At 56.8% G+C, this 23,799-nt stretch overlaps 1 protein-coding gene across 5 annotated transcripts in view; it reads left to right on the top strand.

Moving 5' to 3' along the window:
• The window catches only part of PCDH1 (protocadherin 1), a 56,319-nt gene extending 33,224 nt beyond the window's left edge, over positions 1 to 23,095 (top strand). For 4 of the 5 annotated variants that reach the window (XM_059859910.1, XM_059859913.1, XM_059859912.1 and 1 more), the window contains one exon: positions 22,208 to 23,095. In XM_059859910.1, the coding sequence (XP_059715893.1) occupies positions 22,208 to 22,593 (386 nt within the window). In that variant the 3' untranslated portion in view covers positions 22,594 to 23,095. Of the gene's footprint in view, positions 1 to 19,999; positions 20,043 to 22,207 lie in introns of all 5 variants that reach the window. The other variant, XM_059859914.1, reaches the window with a different exon arrangement.
• The last annotated feature ends 704 nt before the right edge of the window (positions 23,096 to 23,799 follow it).

Raw genomic sequence — 23,799 nt, forward strand, 5'->3', positions numbered from 1 at the left:
CACCCTGTGCCAGGGCCTGCCCACCCTCCAAGGGAACAATTCCTCATTCCCAATATCCCATCCAGCCCTGCCCTCTGGCAGTGGGAGCCATTCCCTGTGTCCTGTCCCTCCATCCCTCATCCCAGGTCCCTCTCCAGCTCTCCTGGAAGGCCCTGGAAGGGGCTCTGAGCTCTCCCTGGAGTTTTCAATGCTGAGCACCCCCAGTTTTGAGCTCCTTAAGAAAGTGGATGGCTCAGAGTATTCCCGAGCCAACCATCCTCTTTTCCTGCTCACCACAAGGATGGATTTGCAGCCCTGGGCAGTCACTGCCTCCTGCCTCTGCTTTAGTGCCAGTCATGAGCTGCTTTTTAAGGTTCTCACTGCGATTGTTGTTCAATTCCTTGCAGCCAACAGATGGGACAAAAAAATTACATTCTGTCTCCTTCCCTGGCACAGAGACTCCTCTAGATCTTAAAATCTATTCTCTTTTTCCTACATTATCTCTAAATGTCCCTTTTGTCTTGCAGAAAGAGTTCCAGGCACATTTGCAGTCTGCAGAGTTGGGGTTTTTTTTCAAATGTACCATGCAGAACTTCTGCTTTGTTGTAGAGGCTGAGGAATGCTTTGGAGTGGGCTTTGTCTGGGATGTGGGATTCCAGCTAGATCCGTGCCCTTCCTGGTCTTTGCTGACTGGGATCCAGCAGGTCACACATCTGCCCAGCTGGGCTCAGGTCTGGCTGCTGCTTGGACTCCTCTCTAGCTGAGACATTGTGGGTTTGGGGTTTTTGTTACTGATCTTCAGCCCTTTTTAACACCTCAGGGCTGGAATTCCTTTTGTCCTGACCAGCAGCTCCCACTGCTGCCCGGGATTAGGGTGTCCACATTCTTTGTGACCATGCTCTGCTCATCATCTGCCTCTAAAAATTCTTTCTGTGTCCCTCAGTGATCCTCAGCACCTGCATTTCTGCAGAAGAAATCGGGAGCTTCTCTCCTTTCCACACTTAATGTTGGTTCATCCCCAAAACCGGCTCCTGGTTTGCTTAATCACTGCTGGGAAAAGATTTTTATCAGGACAGACAACATCCAGCAGATTGCAAATGGCCCTGGATTACCCCATCCCAGTTTCAACATTTCTGCCTGAGCTGTAATTCCAGCCCTATTTCCTTATTTTCCATGTTTTCCAGTGGCTGTGTCTGGGCAGACTCTGACGCCAGAGCTGCTCAGGGCAGGGCACTTGTCCTGCCACACCAGCCAGGTGACCTTCCCCAATTGTCCCCAGGAGCCCGGGGTAAACAGGGGACGCCTGTTCCCCTGCCCCAGGAACAAGCACATTGCTCCCAGCTCCAGAGACTGCCTTTAATCCTCTCAAGACCTTCTAAGAAGGCTGCTCCTCGCTTCAGACGTTGTCCAAAATAGCTGCAATAATTTATCTGCCTCTCCTGCCTCACAGGATTATGTGGTAGCACACACATAAGGCTGTCCTCGAGTTCTCCAGAGATCCTTGGCGGATCCTGGACATCTTTAGAGGAGTTATTTGTAGAACCCAAAATTCCCTGTTGGATTCTGGTTGCTTTTCCCCCAGCATTCTGTCCCTGAGCCCACGTGGTGTGGTTGTGAAAGGTCCAGGCAGTGCAGTCACTCGGAGTCAACGCCCGAGACACAAACTCTGTATTTCAGTGGGAAGGTGCCTTCTCTTGGAGCATATCCAGGTCCTCGTGGCTCTGTGTGTGCCTGCCGCATTCAGGATTGGATTTTGGGAGTTTCTTGCTGGTCCTTCCCGTCCTGGGCTGGGTTGGGATCTCTCCCATTCCCTCCTGCTGTCTGTGGCAAACTGGTGGAAATCCACGAATGGCCTCTCGCTTGTGTTATGTCCATCACATTCCTCCTGCTCTGAATTTACTGGGGGGAGAAAATTCTGTCATTTCTCCTAATCTTTATTCCTCTTTCCCTCTGTAAGCCCTCCCCAGGAGGATGCTGTCCCTGTGCCTGGAGAGTGCACAGCTCGGGCAGGTGACCCTGCCCTCACTGTGTGGATTTTCTGGGCAATCCTGCAGAGACCCCAGGCCTGGGGAACAGCTGGGAGCTGCTGACCCCAAGCTCACCCCGCTCCTTGGAACCACTCTTGGGCTTGGTCAGCTCCATGGCAAACTTTGAGACTTTCCTTAAGGGAATCAGCTACAAACAGATGGGAGTATGGAAGTTTTAAGCTAAGAATTATAAATGAACTCACTGAGGGAAGGCGCCTTCCTCTGTCCCAGGGAAGGGCGGATTTCCCATCTTCCCAACAAGAGAGGCCAAACTGTGCCATGGAACTCCTCCAGTCCAAGGCAGGAACGTTTTCCATCACATTCCACCTCAGCAAGCCTGGGAAAAGGTTCTCACCTGGCAGAACATGACCCCAGTGACATTAAAACAGGAACCCAACCCACACAGGACTTGGCATTTTCCTTTTCCCTGGCAATGGTTGCAAATTCCGATGCAAATGCCCATGCAAATGGTCATGCACAGCTATTCTTATCTCTGGGCCAAATCTCAACATCCCTTCTTTGGTAGAAAGTCGATTTTCCAAAAATAGTTTACGTCAGCCTCCAACTATTCATGTCTTCAGCTCGAGTTTGTTAAACCCAGCTCCAGGAAGAGTTTTCCGAATTAGATCTGCAATGGGAATGGGAGGGTGGGGCCCTTCTTTGCTTGTCCCACGTTCCTCTCCAGGGAGGACATTTCCTCGGAGTGAGGGGTTGGGTGAAGCTGCTTCAGGCCCTTCTTTTGTGTTTCCCAGCCCATTTTAAAATGAACGCTTGAACTTGGGCTGCCGTTTCTTCAGACAGGTGGGGGACAGCCAGGAATGGGAATGACAATTTCTCCTGAGCCACAATGCTCTGTGTGTTTTAGGAGCAGAATAGGCAGGTCCTTCCTGTCCCTCCTGGTTGGCTCACCCGTGTCCCTGTGCCATCCTGCTGTCCCAGCACAGCTCCGTGGTCAGCTGGACACAGGGGAGTGACCAAGCTGAGGTTTTGCTGGGTCACATTTTTTCGGCCATTTTTGCTCTCCAGACAGAGCAGTTTTCCCACCCTGCCTGCTCTGTGGCTCCACAAAGAGCTGAACTTGCAGGAAGCCGGGATTCTGCGGGAGGCAGGGATTCTGAGCTTGGCATCCAGCTTTAGAACACGTCTAAACCAGAAAAAGCCACCGAGTGTAAAAGCAACAGACAGGCAGGATCCCTCAGCAGCCCCAGACTATTTGTTGTTTTCAAAGACCTGCTTCCTTAGAAAGCTCCTTTTGAAGTAATTTGACGTGCCATTTCCAGCTCCTGTGTGATCTACCGCAGTTATTCCCCTTTATCTGCCTCCCAATGCTCTGGAATGTCTCCATAAACCTGCCTGGCAGTGCCTCTGCCCGTGCAAGGGACCTGCATTAGCGTGGGATTTAAACTTAATGCCAGAGGAGCTTACAAACTCTCCCATTTGAGCTTCTCGTGGACTCCACACCGCGGTTTCTTTCTCATAAAAATAGCAGGTGGCTGAGTTTGAAGGATTGGTCAGGTGTGGATCCCTCACATGGAAAATCCCTCTCGCCAGCAGGAGATGGAGGATAAGGGATTCATCCCTGTCCCCGGTGAAATCAATGGGAGCTTTGCTGTTGAGACAGGTCAGGTGTCAGTCTCAGTTGTTTGCTCTTCCCTGGGATTTGATCCTTTGTGCTGTCACCGTTAAAGAATCTCTCTTCCTGTCTCCTTCCCACGGGCTCTCATCCATCCTGGTTTGAAGTCCCCTCCGTTAAGTGGCTGGAGCGCCGGCGCTCCGCTTCCCCGGCGGAGAGGACACTCCATAAATCTGCCATTAGTCATGGATGTGGCGAGCCATCCCAGGGCCAGGCTGCTGTGCCTCAGAGGTTATCAAACCGTGGCAGCCCCTGCGGTTGCCTCTCCTTCCCGAGAGCTTCGTTCCCTGCCAGCATCCAGGGCTCATTTCCCAGGAGCTGAGGGGGCCACGCTTTGCTCAGGAACACAACAGCAGCCACATGGAGCTCAGTCCTTGTTCCCTGGCCAGTGTGGCTGGAGCTGGGCTCCCTTTCCAGCACCTCTGAGCAGGACAAGAAGCTTCCAACGAGCAGGAACCGGGGGAATTTATGTGTTGGTGGCCGGAAGGCTCCGTTTTCCCAGCAGAGACACGCAGGGACATTGTCTGTGTGTGTTGTCCCCAGTGGGGTGGAGAGGGGGTTGTGCCTCTGAACGAGGGTACGAGCCTCCCAGATGATCCCTGTGAGGCTTTTCAGCCTCAGTCCTGAGGGCTGAACCTCACTGGTGTGAGCGTGGGACTTCCCAGGGTGTCATGGACACCGAGCCCTACCTGGATGCTCCTTCCAGGGCTGTATCCCCTGAAACAAACATCCAGACCTCATTCCTGGGCTTGGGGGATAAGAACAGGGAAGGATCCTTCCAAAGTGCTCTGTTCCAGGGCTCTTGTCTGGCTGGGACTCACGTCAGAATGAGCTGGACAGTGAGGACTCTGCTCGTGGTAGCTCCTGGACATGCTTGGATTTACACTTGGCACCTTTACTCTGGCATGACACTGGTGTTGGGCTAAAATAACATCATTTTTTCATTTTTCCAGTAACCTGGGGGAGACTGGCAGGGATGCTGTGAATCAGGAATAAATCAGCTCAGATTGTACCCATGGGTGAACCTGTGACTCTCCTGTGGTCTGTGTTCCGTATCACTCAGGTATAAAATGTTCTCCCAGGGATGAACCCTCTGGACAAGGAGCACGGGAGAGGCTGGGGAAGGGAGGCAGCAGGGAAGAGCAGGGTGCTGGAATGCACAGGTTCCTGGGAACAGCAGTTCTCCATCAGCTGTGTGTGTCTGGGTTAGTACAACCTGCCTGGACGTGAGGAAACAAGGAGGCAGCAGGAGAAGGAGGAGGGGGTCAGGATGTGATCCCTGCCCAGGGATGTCGGAATGGCTGTCGTGTTGTTTTATCGCTGCCGAGCAAAGAGAAAATGGAGCAGGGAATGCAAAATGACAGAGAGTGAGGAGATGTGATATTTGCCTGATGTATTTTGCTGGTAATTAGTGTAATGCCAATTAGACAGAAGTAATCTTTTTTTTTTTTTCCCCTTCTTCAGCTGTATAAATTATTGCTGGAATATATGCCAGCTCAAACAGAGATATTAAACTCGGAGTGATGTGGAGATCTCTGCTCCTTGAGGATCTCTAGATGAAATTACCCAGACAACAGGGATCTTGACAAAAGTAAGGCTGACTCTATCCAGAAAGAAAACGAATCAAAGGCAAAGGAATTTTTGTATTCCATGTCTGGCGTCTTGCTGCTTATTAGCCACACAGGAAGGGGCCCCCACAGAGATGCAGCAACATCAGTAAGAAAAGGCAAATATCTCGCCTTTCCTGCAAACAATGCCACTTGCAGGCTATTGTTCCCCTATCAGCTTCCCTGAGGAGCAGATCCCGAGCCCTTCCCGTGCTCGGGCTGCAGGTAAACCCTGCCGCCTCCGCGCATTCCATTTGTCATTCCCTGAGCCCTGTTTTCTCCCACACCGGGACAGCAGCGCCGGGGTTGTTTCGCCTCCGGGTCCCCCGGGACGTGGAGCTCTTTAATGATGATGTACGGCTCCCTTCAAAGGGTCAATTGCTGGCCTGGACCTCTCCAATCGCGGATCCTCGGAGCTCTCTACCTGGGCACAGACGCTGCTTTGCTCCGTGCCGCACACGGATTTTCCCTCGCATGAGGAGCAGACCTGCTCTTGCCGTCTCCTCCCTTTGGAAAAATAACTGGAAAAAATTATGCCCGTGCACCGATTCTGGAGATTTTCATCCATCTCTGTTGGACTGTGAAACCCAAATCTCCCCGTGATCATCCTGCTGCTCCCTGGGGCTGTGCTCTGAGCGCATCCCCCTCTGACGTGGGGGGAGGGAATGATGTGTCCCGCTTATCCCGCCTGGGTTTTAGGATTTTGTAATCCTCCCTGGCTCTTTAAAGCGTGTTTTATTCATGGCAGCCTTTAGGACTGCCTCTGGCAGGCCTCCCTCGAGTGGTGCAAACTTTATTGCGTCTCTCCTCCAGCAGCCTGTAAACTGCAGCACCCAGGGGTAGCTGGAGGTTGATATTCCCTATCGGAAGCGATTTTCTGTCTTTTCCCTGCTTTCCCGCAAGGGCTTCTTGCTGCCATCCTAAAAACAAACACAGGGCACAGCAAAATTCATCAGGATCAGGGTTTTGTTCCCAAATGAGCCATCACCAGGCTGCCCTGGTCCTGAACTTCCCCATATCCCGTGTTTGCTCCTTCAGCCGGATGCTTTGGTGCTGATCCCTCCTGCTTTTCCAGAAGGGGATTTCTCCCCAATCCTGGCCATTAGGGCAGCAGATCCTTTCAGTGCTTGGTGGGGAATCACAGCAGGAAGGCACATGCTCCAAATCAAGCACCGGGGTTGATTCCTCGGGGTGAATTTTGCCTGCACCACGGGAGGATGTGACCGGTGCTGCTCCTGCCACGTGCCAGCCACAAAACCTCTCCCCGTGGTGCTCCCACTGCAGATTTTCAGCCTCGCAGTCTGTGGGCGTTGGAGGCGTCAATAAGGAGCGTTTTCAGCTGCTTTGTGGCACGGCTGCACTGCAGAGAAAGGGGCTGGGCAGCCCAGGGGTTCGGGCTCTGGATCTCAGAGCAGCCGGCAGAGAAACGGCCCCATTTGATGTGGGATCATTCCCGCAGAGTTCCCTGGCTGCATCCCTGCTCCAGCGCTCCCAGGACTGCTGTGGGTTGGATTTCAGGTGGGTTTGGCTCCCCAGGGCTGGGTTTGGGGTCCAGGGCTGTGTGTGCCTCCAGCAGGGACACACATTTCCCCCTCAGCACAGCCCAAGAGCCTCACCCTGCATGGAGGGCCCGTCCCCTGATCCTTCTCACAGCCACCAAAACTTCCAGCAGGGATCTGCCTCTTCCCCCTCGGTGTGTGCAGGACAGGCTGTAAAAGAGCTGCAATGATCTGAGGGTGCTCCCTTTCCTCGGAAGCAGCCCAGGAAAGATCCGTGGCAAGGAAACAAAGCGTCCACATGCACATCCATACTGTCATTTCCTCTCCCGGTTTCCTTGGGGTTTGGCTTGACTCTCTTCCAAGGGCTCTTCCTTCTCCCTGCTCTGCTTCCCTCTGAGTGGTCTCGGTTCCCTTTGTTTGCAGATCCCCTCCTTGAGAGGAGCCCTTTTCATAAACTTGTGGGTTTTTTGTCACTTAAACACCTCCCTGACTTCAAAGGCCGGGAACAGCCCTTGGCTCTGTGGCTCCCGGCCCCCCTGCACCCACCATTTCCCCCCATCCATTGTCCTGCCAGGGAAGGATTATTAAATTGTTGATGGAGCTGAACAATGGTTTTGTTCAAAGGCAGACATGCGAACGCCACTTCTTTTCTCCTTGACACAAGAGCTTTAATACCCGGGAACAATGAGAGGCAGCCACCAAGGAGCAAACACTGGAGAGGACTCACAAAGCCAGGCTGGGATTCCCAAATCCCTGTGTGCATGAACTGGTGCTCCTTGGAGTGCTCCCCGTGGCTGTAGGTGAGGTGAGAGGCCTGGCTGTGCTGAAAATTAATTAAAAAGAATCCAATTATTGCCTGTTAATTCTGGCTTGTGTGATTAGGACATGAGCAGGGGGTGGGAGAGGACCACCCTTTACACAGAATCGTGGAATTTAGGTTGGAAAAAACCTCTGAGATCATCAAGTCCAACCGTTCCCCCAGCAGTGCCAAGGCCACCACTAACCCCTGTCCCCAAGTGCCACATCCACGTGGCTTTGAAATCCCTCCAGGGTGACTCCACCCCTGCCCTGGACAGCTCTGACCATCCTTCAGGGAAGAAATGTTCCCTGATGTCCAACTTGAACCTCTCCTGCTGCAACCTGAGGCCACTCATCCTGGGAGCAGCTCCTGATTTCCTCTCCTGTCAGGGACTTGTGCAGAGCCACCAAGTGTCCCCTGAAGCTCCTTTTCTCCAGCTGAGCCCCTTTCCCAGCCCCTTTCCCTGGGCTGGTGCTCCCGTTCCCAGTGCAGCTCTGGCTCCGGGCTGCTCCCATGGCTCCGCTCCTGGCGCTCGCGGCGTGCTGGGCACACACAAGGAGGCAGCAGGAAAAGGAGGAGGGGGTCAGGATGTGATCCCTGGCTCCAGCCAGGCTGTGCCTCTGGAGCAGCTCTGGGAACCTGCAGTGAGGATCCTGCCCTGCCCTGCAGCCTCAGCTCTGACATTTTGTGCTGCACAGGCTCCTTTCTGATGGCTTATCACCTCCAGCACCACAGCTTCAATTTTCCATGCTGGGTTTCCCTCAGGTTGATTTCTTTTTCTGTTTTTCATGAGTTTTAGCCGAGCTGTTCCAGCTAGTTTTGGAGAACAAGCCGTGCTGCCTCAGCCCTGCTAACAAAGTGATTATGAAAATTTCCTGTCAAGATCCATTAGCTTAACCACGCTTTGGGAGGGAGGGGTGGGATTTGGCATGGGAGCTGCCAGCAGCAGCTGGGGGCTGCTTGTCCCAAAATGTGCTCTGAATGTACCTCAGAACACACCCCTGGGGAGCTGTGCCCACACTGCCCTGTGTGGCCTTCAGACAACAGCATTCCCAGGGTTTATCCATCGGGAGAATGGATTCCAACTGACAGAGGAGGTTTAGATTGGATATTAGGGGGAAAATCTTTCCCTGTGAAGGTGGTGAGGCCCTGAGCTTGCCCAGAGCAGCTGTGGCTTCCCCTGGATCCCTGGCAGTGTCCAAGGCCAGGTTGGATGGGGCTTGGAGCAGCCTGGGACAGTGGAAGGTGTCCCTGCACATGGCAGGGAACAAGATGAGCTTCGAGGTTCCTTCCAACCCAAACTACTCTGTGATTCCATGGTCCTGTGATCCATGTTCTCTTTTGGAGAGCAGCCAGGGTTTGCTGCCACTGCTTCGTGGACACCCATCCTGTTCCCTGGTTCACATCCCTCAGTGGCTCGGTGGCCTCCCTCTCTCCTGGATATTTCCCAGTGCTCTGTGGTCCCCAGGTTTCTTTGGGAAGCTGGGTCCAGCATGGCAGGGATTGTCCTTTTCCCCTGGAAGGGGTGAGCATGGCTGGCTCTGCTCTGGGACTCTGGGGTCAGGGTGTACCTGAGGGAGCCTTGCTGGGTGCCCAGGTGTGCCCAGGGGAGCAAGGAGGCGGTGGGCACGTGGCCTGGATCAGAACCAGTGTGGCAGCAGGACCTGTTTGGTGCCTGTCCCCTGTGCTGGCACTGCTGGGGCACCTCCAGGGCTGTGTCCTGTTCTGGCCCCTCATGGCCAGAGAGCCCTGGAGGGGCTGGAGTGTGTCCAGGGAAGGGAACGGAGCTGGGAAGGGGCTGGAGCCCCAGGAGAGGCTGAGGGAGCTGGGAAGGGGCTCAGCCTGGAGAAAAGGAGGCTCAGGGGGGACCTTGTGGCTCTGCACAGCTCCTGCCAGGAGGGGACAGCCGGGGGTGTCAGGCTGTGCTCCAGGGCACAGGGACAGGAGGAGAGGGAACGGCCTCAGGCTGGGCCAGGGCAGGCTCAGGGTGGGCACAGCAGGAATTTCCCCATGGAAAGGGGGCTCAGGGATTGGGAGGGGCTGCCCAGGGGGGTTTGGAGTGCCCATCCCTGGAGGTGTCCCAGGAAGGGCTGGAGGTGGCACTGAGTGCTCTGGGCTGGGGACAAGGAGGGGATCGGGCACAGCTGGCACTCTTTGATCCTGGAGGGCTTTTCCAACCTCAGTGATCCTGGGATTCTGTGGGAGAGCTGCTCTGGGAGATCTGGGAGATGGAGCCAGTCTGAAGTGCCTCCCACCAAGGCCTTTCCTTGGCTCTTTCCCAGGCTGTGACAGTGCCCAGGTCCCCCTGGAGCAGAACTGTCCCCGTGTCCCCCCACGCGTGGCACAGGGGTGGCACTCTGGGGTCCCTCACTGCCTCCCCAGTCCCCAGCCAGCACAGAGGGACTCCTCCTTTATCTTCTCCCTTTGACTGTCCTTCCCAGGGCCTGTTCCTCCCTTCTCCTGCTCTTCCTGGGGAGCTGGCAGAGGCTGCCTCAAGCTCCAGTGCCCTCGGTGATGAGCTGCTGGCAGCCAGGGCAGCAGGCTGCAGCTTTAATTAAATGATAAGGGCAGAGCCCCGGAAGTGGGGAGATAAGTGCAGTGGTGTCTGCCACCACACTTGCCCAGGCTCTTTCTAATTAGCTTTGAGAAGCTCTGGAGAGGCAGATTAACCCTTGCAGGTGCTGGGTGAGCGCGGGGATGCAGCAGGAGGAGGGTGCCCAGGCCAGCCCCAGGGATGCCAGGCTGCAGTGCCATGGTTTGGGTGGCATGGGGCTGGAGGGGACCCTCTGTGCTCCCCCCAGCCCGGGGCAGAGGGGAGAGCTCAGGGAGGGTCAGACCTGGCCTTTCACAGGCTCAGACACTTTCAAAGCTCAAGGATTATGTGCTCAGGTTCCTCCTGGAAGAAGCATTTGCTGCTGTGACATGTCCCTGCTGGCTGGGGGGACTGTGCCCAGCCCCACAGAGCACAATCCTGCCATGGCTCAGGTCTCCAGCCCCTCTGGGGCCATGACCAGTGATTCTCTGAGAGCTGGGGACTTGGGGACACAGGGTAAGAGGACCACTGTGTGTCACCAACCCCTGATAAAATGGACTGGCAGCTCCCCAGGACCTGGTGCCACCATGGCCACGCCCTGTCCCTCACCCAGGTCCAGCTGAGAGTGAAACACACCAGAGGGCTGGGAAGGGCACCTGGGCTGTGGGCACTGTGTCACCAGGTCAGTGGGTGCCCAGAGTGGCACTGGTGACACTGCTCCTGCTGGCCTGGCCCCTTGTGGTCACCCTGGCTGGCAGCACAGGGCACACGGAGTGTGCCAGGGAGCTCTGGGGTGGGCACTCCTGTGTCCCCAAGGAACTTTGGGACAGCCATTCCTGTGTCCCCAGGGAGCTCTGGGATGACCATTCCCATGTTCCCAGGGAGCTCTTGGGTGGCCATTCCTGTGTCCCCAAGGAACTCTGGGAGAGCCATGCTCGTGTCCCCAGGGAGCTCTGGCACAGCCATTCCCATATCCCCAGGGAGCTCTGGGAGAGCCACTCCCTGTCACCAGGGATCTCTGCCATTCCTGTGTCCCCAGGGAGCTCTGTGACAGCCATTCCCATATGCCCTGGGAGCTCTGAGATGGCCATTCCCTGTCCCCAGGGAGTTCTGTGAGAGACATTCCCATATCCCCAGGGAGTTCTGGGGTGGCCATTCCTGTGTCCCCGGGGAGCTCTGAGATGGCCATTCCCTGTCCCCAGGGAGCCCCTGTCTGCAGGGGCACAGGCCATCCCCAGCCCCCCAGGGGCAGAATCCCCCGTCCCCCTCAGCAGAGGCAGGTGGGAATGGGGAATGCAGGCAGGAGCAATCAGGAGGAATTTGGGCAGCAGGAATGCGCATCCAAGGCATGCATGAGCTGGCAGCCCCGGGGCTGGCAGGTGGTGCTGCTCCCTCCCCTGGGATTTACATCACCCCCATCAGCCCTGAGCTCCCCCTGTCCCAGCTCCTGGGGCAGGAGGGCAGGAGTTCCACTGCCCAAATTCCACGGATTTAGGGCCTTTGTGTGCCCCTAAAGGAGCCTCAGGTGCTGCTGCTCACCTGGCAGGAGCCAGTGCTGGAAGAGGCTTTGGTTATTCCACGGATCCTTCCTGGTGGATATTTGTGGAGTGCCTCCGGTCTGTAGGACAGCCAGAGGATAATGCTGGGATATGAATGCATCCAGGGTTTCACTCTGGAGCTGGATTGGGTTGTTTTATGCAGAGTGGGTGAGGGGATTGCCCAGCAATGCTCATTCTGTGCCTTTGCTTTTGGCTGCTGTGAGTTTTAGCTGCAGGGACCTGATTTTTCATAGAGGGCGTGTGCCAGGTACCAAATATTTTGAGAAGTGCCAGCGAAATGTGCCCAGATATTTTATCTCTGGAAGGAGGAGAGAAAATCGCTGTTTTTTCTCATTAGGAGAGCAACACCACACCCCCCCCATCCTCCAGCCTCTTTTTGGAGGAGGAGTTTTCTGTGATCTCTTGACCCTTTCCTTGTACTTTCCCCAGTTTCTGCAGCCTCTGGGGCAGAGTCTCACTGGCAAATCAGCTTCTTCCCTGTTAAACCTCCCAGGGGTTCTGTCCTCTCCCTGGAAGCCACAAAGGGACCCCAGGGGAAATATTTCCCTCCAAAGTGAGACTCTGCTCTGCATCAGGAAGCACTTGCAGGAGGAGAATTAAGGCTGCCTGGACAATCCTAATTTTGGCATTTCCTAACCTTTGAACCCTGTAATCCTATTTAGATGCTTTTTAACATCATTATTCAGCAGTTTAATGTAATAATTCTGCTTTTTATAGTCCAGTGAAGGTTGAAGCCCCTCTGTGCCAGGGCAGGAGATCATGGGGGTGACACCACGACCACAAAATCTGTTATAGGGGGGTTGAGTTTGTTTTGCTGGGTGTCACAGGGAAGCTGTGGGGTGATGGGGATTTTGGGAGCCCTCAGTGTGTTCCAGGCCCTGCAGGGACATGCTTAGTGTCTGGGAACATCCATCTGGGTGCTCTGCCTGCCGTTGCTGTGGCGATGTGGCCACTGTGACTGCAGCAGGGAGGTGGCTCCTCTGGCACACATCCCCTGGGAGTGGGGAACGGGAAAACACATCCCCTGGGAGGGAGGAAAGGGAAAACACATCCCCTGGGAGTGGGGAAAGGGAAAACACATCCCCTGGGAGTGGGGAAAGGGAAAACACATCCCCTGGGAGGGGGGAGAGGGAAAACACATCCCTTGGGAGGGGGGAGAGGGAAAACACATCCCCTGGGAGTGGGGAACGGGAAAACACATCCCCTGGGAGCAGGGCAAGGGAAGAACACATCCCTTGGGAGTGGGGAAAAGGAAAACACATCCCCTGGGAGTGGGGAAAGGGAAAACACATCCCTTGGGAGGGGGGAAAAGGAAAACACATCCCCTGGGAGTGGGGAGAGGGAAAACACATCCCCTGGGAGTGGGGAGAGGGAAAACACATCCCCTGGGAGGGGGGAAAGGGAAAACACATCCCCTGGGAGTGGGGAAAATCTAAAACACATCCCTTGGGAGTGGGGAAAATCTAAAACACATCCCCTGGGAATGGAGAAAGGAAAAACACATCCCCTGGGAGCAGGGCAAGGGAAGAACACATCCCTTGGGAGTGGGGAAAGGGAAGAACACATCCCCTGGGAGCCAGGCAAAGCTCCACAGCCCCAGCTGTGGGGCGATGCTGAGCCTGGTGGGTCCATCTGCCCCCATCCCTTCCTGGGAAGCCGTCTGCAGCCCTGGAGTGCCGGGGAGTCCTGCAGGGGCTGATCCGTGTGTGCAGAGCCCGTTCCCTTCGGGCCGAGCTGCCTGTGCTGCCCAGCACAAGGGCAAAGCAGCAGGAGTGGAGGGGCCGGGGGGATGCTGGGGTGGTTCCATCTCCTGGCTGCGGAGCCCAGGAGAAGCCTGCGCCTGCCCTGCAGCACCTGGGCAGCTCCGGGGATGTGTGGAAGAGCGGATGTTGCTCGTTCTTGCCCCGGGAGCCGGAGGTGTGGCTCGGAGCCGCAGTCACCCCTCGGTGGGCAGTGCCGGGTCGGGCTCGGATAGCAGGAGCCATCTGGAGCGAGGGTGGGAACCTTGGGAAGCCATCTGGCTGGGTGATGTAGTGCTAGGATCGGTCCCGCAGCCGTCTGGCTGGGTGATGTAGTGCTAGGAGTGGTCCTGCAGCCGGGGAGGGTGCGGGAGCTGCGGGGGGAGGCTGGGGTTGCCCTGGGCTGAGGCAGCTCCTGCCCCTGCTCCGGCTCCGAGTGCTCCGTGCCCATCCATCCCCGCCGGGGGGACAGGCAGCGCCCCAGCAGCTCCGCAGGGCACATTGCTGAGCTCTGGGCTCGTCCACACGGGAATATGGGCCAGAAGTGGGTGAGGAGCTGCTGGAGGGATTCTTCATCCAAAGATGTCCTGGGGATCAGCCAGGGGGGGATTGTCCTGCTCTGGGCTGGGGCAGCCTCACCCCCAGGGCTGGGGCACTTCGGGTGCCACAAGATCAGAGCCCCAGAGCTGCTCCAGAGAGCCCCAAGGAGGGGCCGGGGCTGGGGAAGGCTCTGCAGGGGCCACCCGAGGAGGGCTGAGGGCACTGGGCTGGTTCAGCTGCAGCAGAGGAGCCGAGGGCAGAGCTCAGGGAAGGAGGGAACGGCTGCAGGGGAGCTTTGGGATGGAGATCAGGGACAGGTTCTTCCCCCAGAGGGTGCTGGGCACTGCCCAGGCTGCCCAGGGAATGGGCACGGCCCTGAGGCTGCCAGAGCTCCAGGAGCCTTTGGACACCAGGGATGCACAGGGGGGATTGCTGGGGGGTCTGGGCAGGGCCAGGGGCTGGACAGAGTGATCCCAGTGAGTCCCTTCAGCTCAGGATACTCCATGATTCCCTGCTGGAGTAATGCACCGGCTGTGCCCCCCTCATTTGAGGACCGTGAAAGGGGACCTTGTCTGTGAGATTGTGAAGGAGATCCTGGCTCCAGAGCCACCTGCAGCACAGCCCCCCTCTCCCAACAGCCCTGGCAAGGGGAAAACGTGCTGGGAATGAGGCACAGAGCTGCAACATGCCTGTTCCCTGCAGGAAACTCCTGCTGGGATGGGATGGGATGGGATGGGATGGGATGGGATGGGATGGGATGGGATGGGATGGGATGGGATGGGATGGGATGGGATGGGATGGGATAGGATAGGATAGGATAGGATAGGATAGGATAGGATAGGATAGGATAGGATAGGATAGGATAGGATGGATAGGATAGGATAGGATAGGATAGGATAGGATAGGATAGGATAGGATAGGATAGGATAGGATAGGATAGGATAGGATAGGATAGGATAGCAATGGGATAGGATGGGATAGGATGGGATAGGATGGGATAGGATAGGATAGGATGGGATAGGATAGGATGGGATAGCGATGGGATAGGATGGGATAGGATGGGATAGGATAGGATGGGATAGGATAGGATAGGATAGGATAGGATAGGATAGGATAGGATAGGATAGGATAGCAATGGGATAGGATAGGATAGGATAGGATGGGATAGGATAGGATAGGATAGGATAGGATAGGATAGGATAGCAATGGGATAGCGATGGGATAGGATGGGATAGGATGGGATAGGATAGGATAGGATAGGATAGGATAGCAATAGGATAGGATAGGATAGGATAGGATAGGATAGGATAGGATAGGATAGGATAGGATAGGATAGGATAGGATAGGATAGGATGGGATAGCAATGGGATAGCATGGGATTCTGTTCATGGGATTGAAGGACAGGATAGCAATGGGGCTAGTGCAGGAACACGGGATGTTGGGCTGCACAATGCCAGCTGTTCCTGCGGGTGTCTGAGGAGGGAGGGGAGCAGCAGCACTGGTGCCTGGAGGAAGCAGCTCCGCAGGGAAGTGGTGTCTGGAGGGAGCAGTGTTGTAAAACATGGAACCTGGAGGAGATGGCTCCACTGCAGCAGCACTGCCTGCAGGGAAGGCAGCAGCAGGGGGGGCAGCACCTGGAGGCAGCAGCAGCACAGAACATGGCACCTGCAGGACGTGGCACCCTGGGGGACCCGTACCTGGAGGCAGCAGCACCGTGGGGGACAGTGCTTCCCGGGAATGGCACTGCAGGGAATGGCACCTGGAGGGAGCAGCGCCATGGGAGAGCTGTGCCTTTGGGACTGCGCCGTGGGGGACACACCTGGGGGGACACACCTGTGGGGGACAGAGCTGTGGGGAGTGGCTCCTGTGGAGAACATTGGCACGGCAGGATGGGGCCTGCCAGCAGCTCTGCCATGGGCAGCAGGGAGCAGGATTCCTGGGAATGGTTCCTGGAGGAGCCATGGTGCAGGAGAACGGCACCAGGAATGGGGAAATAGGGAATGGTGAGGATTTCCAGGAGCTGTGGGGTGGGAAGGGAGTCCTTGTTGCACAGAGAGGGGGGACAGTGTTGCTGGGAGGTGATGTCATGGGGGGCCACCACCCTCAGGGACATCCCAGAGGGGTCTGCAGAGCCCTGAGGGCCAGGAATGGGACAGGAGGTATTTCCAGGTGTCCACAGCACGGTGGCAAGGCTGCCTCTACTGGGGGCCCTGCCCCTTTCCCTGGCCCAGGACAGACCTCTGGAACCCCTGGCACCCCAGGGTGCAGCATGGGCCCTGCTCTGTCCCTCTGTCCCCAGGGCCAGCACAGGTCAGGGCTCTGGGGCTCTGCTTTTGGGGCAGCTGGCTGGAATGAGTTCTCCCCAGGGAGGGAAGAAGGCTCTTTCTGACCCCAGCTTTGGGAAAGCATCTGGTTTTCCTCCCAGCTACTCTCCCCACACTTCCCTTCCCCATTTCCCCACACCACTGAGCCTCTCCAGTCCCTCCTGGCATGCTGTGCTTCCCTCCTCCCCTTTCCTGGGCTTCTCTGCATCCTCTGCCGTGCTCTGCTCTGTCACAGCCCCACTGCCTCCCCTCCCAGGGCTGCTCCAGCACTTCCCCTCCCTTCCAAGACTTTTCCTGTGCTGCATCATCCCTCCCTGCTCTCCCTGCACTGACGCAAGTGGAAGACACAGGAAGACCAAACCAGGTTGGGGATGGAAACCAGGCTGGCATAAAAAACGTGCTCGGGGCTGGCTCAGCCTCTGCTTGGAGCTCCCAGGCTTGCAGAGGGTGGGGGAATCTCTGCCCATCTCCTGCAGGAGATGGAAGCACTGCTGGCTGAGGCTGCTGCTTTTGTCTTGTTCCCAAAGTGCCCCAGAGCTGTGCTGGAATCCCCCAGTAAGGTTGGGAGGAGCCCTGTGACAGGATGAGCTCCTGCCCTGGGTGGGGACAGAGGGAGACAGGAATTATTAGCAGCAGCACCAATTTGTGCCTCTTCCCAGAGGTGCCAACCTGGCATCTCTGAGGGTGTCCTGGTGTAAAACCCCAGAGGTGCTCCCCAAGAAACCAAAGGGATCTGACTTTTCCCGCCCTGGGTTCATCCCTGAGGAGGAGAGCACCCCGAGGCAGCTGACCAGGGCATGCCAGAGAGAGAGAGGAAAAGCTGCAGGAAGGGGGGAGCCAGGAGGATGTGAGGGTTGTGAATGCCCAAGCAACCACTTCCCTGCCTGGGAAGCACAGTCTGGTGGCCTGGAATAACCAGGATGGGCCAAAGCTCAGGAAAACACAGCAGCTGCATGAAGCTTTACTTGGTGTGACCAGGACAACCTGATACCACAGAGGGCATGGCCATCCTCTTCATCCCTGGGAATGTTGTCACATTCCAGGGCCTCAGAGGAACAAAAGTGCATTTTGGGTGGAGGAGGGATGGGAAATCCCGAGTACCCTTTGTGCACCCCGGGGTGAGGGCCTGCCTCCTCACCACCCCACAGAATGGGGGAAAATCCATGGGCAGAATTCCCACCGAGGAGGGATTTGTGCCTGTCTGGTGGCACTTCAGAGTCCCTGAGCCACCAGCATGTGCTGGGAATTAGGCCATGGGGTCGTGTTTTCCCTCAGTCCCAGCTATTCAGGAGTTGCACCCTGCCCCGTTCCGGGCTCATGGCACAGAATCCGCTCCGCCAGCGAGGGGACAACGCTGGAAAAAGGTTCCAGTGCCAGGAGCAGACAATGGGTAGAGCAGAATAAAAGACCCTGAACACAGCGTTCCTGCTTGATCCTGCCATTCCCAAGCTGCTGCTGGCACAAGGAAATCCCCATAGCTTTGTTCCCTGCAGAGGTGGATTTTGTTCCAGTCCTGCCAGTCCCCTCTGCGGGCTCGGCAAAGCTCCTTCTGCCCCAGGAAGAGGGGATGGCTCCCATCCACTCCCCTGGGAGCACAGAGCAGCACGGCCTTTCTGCAAGAGGAAAGGACATCCAGGAGGAAAGTTGGTGAGGAAAGGATGGCGATAATTCCTCATGGACACAAGGGAAAGACCACAGAACACAACCTCAAAGTGCTTAAGCCATTGCGTGGCCACTGGAGCATCCTGTGGTCCCGAGAGGAAAACCTGATGGATCCTCTTGGATTCAGATTCCGTTCTCTGCTTCTGCTTGCCCAGAGCAGGGACGGAAATGGAGCCGTTGTGCCTCTGGTTTTGTATCTCACGTGGGAGAGAGAATCGAGGCGATTCCCTGGGAAACAGGCACTGGTGCATGGCCAGCCCCAAGGACGTGCCCTGCCAAGCTGTGCTCTCGTGCTGCCCGCGCCACCGCCGTGTCCCCGGGCTGCTTTTGTGCTGCTGCTTCTTGTCCCCGTGGTGTGAGCATGGCTGTCCCCCGCGCCGCGAGCAGGGCGAGCATCCTGTGGGATGGATCCGGGTGTGGGTCTGTGTGTGTGTGTGTGTCTGTGTGTGTGTGTGTCTGTGTGTGTGTGTGTGTCTGTGTGTGTGTGTGTCTGTGTGTATCCATGTGTGTGTGTCCCTGTGTGTGTCCCTGTGTGTGTCCCTGTGTGTGTCCCTGTGTGTATCCGTGTGTATATCCATGTATGTGTGTCCCTCTGTGTGTCCCTGTGTGTATCCGTGTGTGCCCCTGTGTGTGTCCCTGTGTATATCCATGTGTGTATCTGTGTGCATCCCTGTGTGTGTATCCATGTGTATCCATGTGTGTGCGTCCCTGTGTGTGTCCCTGTGTGTGTCCCTGTGTGTATCCGTGTGTATATCCATGTATGTGTGTCCCTCTGTGTGTCCCTGTGTGTATCCGTGTGTATCCATGTGTGTGCGTCCCTGTGTGTATCCATGTGTGTATCTGTGTGCATCCCTGTGTGTGTATCCATGTGTATCCATGTGTGTGTATCCCTGTGTGTATCCGTGTGTGTGTATCTGTGTGCATCCCTGTGTGTGTATCCATGCATGGGTGTCCACGTGTGTATCCATGTGTGTCCATGTGTGTGTATCCATGTGTGTATCCCTGTGTGTGTATCCATGTGTATCCATGTGTCTATCCCTGTGTGTTTCCATGTGTGTATCCCTGTGTGTGTATCCATGCGTGGGTGTCCATGTGTGTCCATGTGTGTGTCCATGTGTGTGTGCATCCATGTGTGTGTATCCATGTGTCTATCCATGTGTGTGTCCGTGTGTGTATCCATGTGTGTATCTGTGTGCATCCCTGTGTGTGTATCCATGTGTATCCATGTGTGTGCGTCCCTGTGTGTATCCATGCGTGTATCCCTGTGTGTGTATCCATGCGTGGGTGTCCATGTGTGTATCCATGTGTGTGTCCATGTGTGTGTCCATGTGTGTGCATCCATGTGTGTGTGCATCCATGTGTGTGTATCCATGTGTGTATCCATGTGTGTATCCATGTGTGTGTCCATGTGTGTATCCATGTGTGTGTATCCCTGTGTGTGTATCCATGCGTGGGTGTCCATGTGTGTATCCATGTGTGTCCATGTGTGTATCCCTGTGTGTGTATCCATGTGTGTGTCCATGTGTATCCATGTGTGTCCATGTGTGTATCCCTGTGTGTATGTGTCCCTGTGTGTGTCCATGTGTGTCCATGTGTGTGAATCCATGTGTGTGCATCCATGTGTGTGTCCATGTGTGTCCATGTGTGTGCATCCATGTGTGTGAATCCATGTGTGTGCATCCATGTGTGTGTCCATGTGTGTATCCATGTGTGTATCCATGTGTGTCCATGTGTGAATCCATGTGTGCATCCATGTGTATCCCTGTGTGTATCCCTGTGTGTATCCCCGTGTGTGTGCACAGCCCCAACCCCTCCATGTGCCCAAGCTTCTGGTGTCACCACCCAGACAGCTCCCAGCATCCCCGTGTCAGTCCCGCCGGGGCCGCTGGGCTCCAGGGAGGATCAGGATGAAGCTGGAGCAAGGAGTGAGGGAGGAGCAGCGGTGGCTGAGCGGCCTCCAGGAGGCTGGAGCAGGGCCAGGAGAGGCCGAGGAGGCAGCGGGGACCAGGGGGACAGGGGTGGCAGAGGCTGCAGGGGGTGTGGAGGCCGGGGCTGTGCACTGATGTGACGCTGTCGTCCTTTTTCTGCCCCTCATCAGAGTCCCCTGAGCGGAGCAGGCTGTGAAGGGGGGCTGCCATCAGGTATGTCCGTGTGGCTCCCGCCAGGATATCCCAGCTGCCAGGGGGAGCTCCCGTGGGTGCCAGGAATGGAATGTGGGCACAGGACCCAGCCCCCAGCTGAGGGTTTGGGGAGCATCACTGGGGGCTGGTTTAGGGCAAGATGTGCTCACACAGTGGTTGGCTGCTGACTTCACCCCTTTGTCCGTGCCGGTGTCAAGCATTCCCAGCATTGTCTGGAGCCTTCTCCTGCGTCCTGTGTGTGAAAGCTGTGCCAGGGTGACTTGGGTGTGTGGCAGTCCCAAACTGGTGGCAGGAGGGAGCGTTGGCCAGGGCAGGAACCCCACCATGGTGCTCTGGTTTGCTTCTTCCCTGGGCTCAGGGGGCACCTGTGGGTCTGCCCTGCTTTTCAGATGGGGGAATTGTGTGGACCCGTGTGTGTCCCGTGGGAAGGGGGTGCCCACAGGTCTCAGGTTCCCAGAGCTCCTTAGCATCTCCCTCCATCAGTCTGTCAATGCAGAGAGCTCCACAGTGGTGGAGACATGGAGAGGATTTTTGGGAACCACAGGGGCATCTGGAAATCCGAGCAGCCTCCAGGTCATGGGCAGCCCCTGCTTCCACCCCAGCACCAGCACCGGGCTGGATCTGCTTGTGGCAGCAGTCAGTGATGTGTCCTGGGGCACTCTGTGGTGTCCCAAATTGGGGCAGAAATCAAGGACTGGCTCGTGACTGGGATGGCTCTGGGAGGGACTGCATGGAAGTGCCAAATTCTGGCCTCAGAAGCCTTGTGACAGGTGCTGCCTGTGCCAAGGACACCTGGCCAAGGCTCAGGGACACCTGGGGCAGGGGGTGGCTGGTGTGTGAGGACACCAGTATGTGAATTGGTCTAACTGGTGCTCAGTGTCCCAGCTGTGCCAGGAGCAGGGAGCTGTGGTGCCCTGGGGTGCTGGGCTCCCTCGGGGGCAGGGGTTTGGTGCACAGGGCACCCCTGGCATCTCCAGCCTCTCTCAGGGTGGGCATGGCTTTGCCTCTGTGTGCTCGGGGATTGCAGGCTCCACAGGAGACCAGGACTTCTGGCTGGGCTTGTGGCTCCTGCTGAGAGTGCCAGGGGAGGCTGGAATGTGGCCTGGAATGCCCGGTGGGAGCAGGGCAGAGATGCCCGAGGGTGCTGCCCAGGACACACGGCTGTGCCTCGGGGCTGAGTCCAGGGCAGTTCTGTCTCTGCACAGTGATGCCATGGGATGCCACAGTGCCCAGTGGGAATTCCTGGAGCTTGGCAGGTTCCAGGTGGTGCCTCACCTTCTGGGATCACAAGCCTGGTGTGGCAGTGCATGTCCTGCTCAGCAAATCCAAGCTGTGCAATCCTGGTCTCCAGAGGGCTTGGGGAGCTCTGCCCTGTGCTCTGCCTCCTGTTTCTCTGTGGCTTCGGGTTTCCCTCCCAGCTCTGCTTTGCTCCCGTTTCTTTGTCTGTGGGTCTGGCTCCTGTGGTGTCTGTGGGTCTGGCTCTCAGGGTGTCCGTGGGTCCATCTCCCAGGGTGTCCGTCAGTCCGGCTGTCTGTCCCAGCATGGGTAGGATGGAGATGTCCAGTCCCTGCTGCTCATCCCCGCATCCCGAGAGGGGTTTCCCAAGGCAGGGTTCCCAAGGCTGGGTTCCTGAAGAAGGGTTCCCAATGCAGGGTTCCCAAGGTGGGGTTCCTGAAGCCAGGTTCCCAAGGCTGGGTTCCCAAGGCGGGGTTCCCAATGCAGGGTTCCCAAGGCAGGGTTCCCAAAGCTGGGTTCCTGAGGGGTTCCCAATGCAGAGTTCCTAAGGTGGGGTTCCTGAAGCCAGGTTCCCAAGGCTGGGTTCCCGAGGCGGGGTTCCCAAGGTGGGGTTCCTGAAGCCAGGTTCCCAAGGCTGGGTTCCTGAGGCGGGGTTCCCAATGCAGAGTTCCTAAGGTGGGGTTCCCGAAGCCAGGTTCCCAAGGCTGGGTTCCTGAGGAAGGGTTCCCAAGGCTGGGTTCCTGAGGCAGGGTTCCCAATGCAGAGTTCCTAAGGTGGGGTTCCTGAAGCCAGGTTCCCAAGGCTGGGTTCCTGAGGCGGGGTTCCCAATGCAGGGTTCCCAAGGTGGGATTCCCAAAGCCAGGTTCCCAAGGCCAGGTTCCCGAGCCGGGGTTCCCAGGGGTAACACCGCTGTCCCTTGTTCCCCACAGATCTCCGGCCTCTGCCCGATGTAGCCATGACTGGGACCTGCACCCGGGAGTGCACAGAGTTCGGCCACTCCGACACCTGCTGGATGCCTGGCCAGTCCTCCCCCAGCCGCAGGCCCAAGAACGCCCTCAAACTCTCCACTTTTGTGCCTTACCAAGACAGAGGGAGTCAAGAGCAAGTCGGGAACGGCAGCCCCAGACTGTCGGAAGAGCGCAGCACCAAAATGGCCAACCTCCGCCTGCTCCCCACGTACAGTGCCTTCTCCAATAGTAGCCATGAGCCCTGCAAGGACTCTCCCATGGAGGAAATTCCTCTCACCCAGACCTCGGACTTCCAGCCAGCCACCACCCCCTCGGCCCAGACCACTAAGAGGGAGATCTACCTGTGAGGCTGGGCGCCAGGGGCAGGGAGCTGAGGCCAGAGGAACATTTTCCACTTCGATGCTTTATGGCTCCGGCTGCTTCTCCAGGCAGGGGGCTCTGCGGGGAGCAGGGCAGGGCGAGGCAGGGATGAGAGGAGCGCCTTTTTAACCCCCTGTTGCCCGGGGCTGGGGGTGGGTGGGAAGGGTGAAAAGCATCCCGACCCTGATTGCCGAGCATCCCGAACTGCTGCCGGGGAGGGCTGGGCAGGCTCCCAGGCGGAGGGCACGGAGAAGGGAGAGAAGGGCTTACGTACCAAAGGTCCACGCAGAGCTGGTGGAGTTCCTGGGGCATAGGATGAGGAGTGTCCCCGAGCACGGGGAGCCAGCTGCCTGTCTCTTTGCTGTAGACTCCTGTAAATACGAATCTTATAGGAATGACATTCAAGTCCTGCCTGATCGCAACTTTTTATTGTCCTTGAAACAAACAAAAAAAAAGAGACATTTAAAGAGAAAACAAAACAAAACAAAATGAGAAAAAAAAAAAAGCAGACAAAAAAAAAAGAGGAAAAACAAAAAAAAAAAAAGAAAAAAAATAACAAACCACAGGGAGCAAGTTCCAGCTTTGAATGGTTTCCTGCGTGGAAGAGCCCCTGGGAGCGCAGCGTCCGGCCCGCACTCGTGTTCTATATTGTAAATAGAGATGTGATCAGTCCCTGAAACAGCAGCTGGGGAGCTGGAGGAGAGGGGCAGCATCCTGGCCCGACTGTAGGGACTTTGCTGTTTTTCAGCCTGGATCTCTTTCCGAACGTTGTCACTGTGCCCACAAGCTGCAGGGTCCCTAGGGACTGCCCGGTGCCATAGGTGGGGGCTGCTTTGGGGGTGGGTGGGGGGTTCCCCGGTGGTGATCCTGCGCCTGGCGGGTGGAGGAGGGGTGGGGAAGCCCCCAGAGAAGGGACCGGCTGGGTCCGGGGAGGGGATGTCCCCAGGAAGGGACCGGCTGGGTCCGGAGAAGCCCTCAGTCCGCCTCTGCCGGCAGGGAGGTCGCCAGCGGCTCCGGCTCTAAGCCCATCGCCTCGGGCCTCCTCGGGGCAGGGGATGCCCACGAGGCCAGGCTGTGCCGTGCCCTCGACCTCCGTCCCATCCGCCTGTAAAGCCACCATTGCCTTTGTGAGGAGGAGCTTTGTCTCAGGGTCACACCGGGGGCCGCCGAGCCCCTGCCCGCTGGACTCCGCT

Source organism: Haemorhous mexicanus, chromosome 15 (assembly GCF_027477595.1).
Source record: "Haemorhous mexicanus isolate bHaeMex1 chromosome 15, bHaeMex1.pri, whole genome shotgun sequence".
In the NCBI taxonomy this organism is placed as follows: domain Eukaryota; kingdom Metazoa; phylum Chordata; class Aves; order Passeriformes; family Fringillidae; genus Haemorhous; species Haemorhous mexicanus.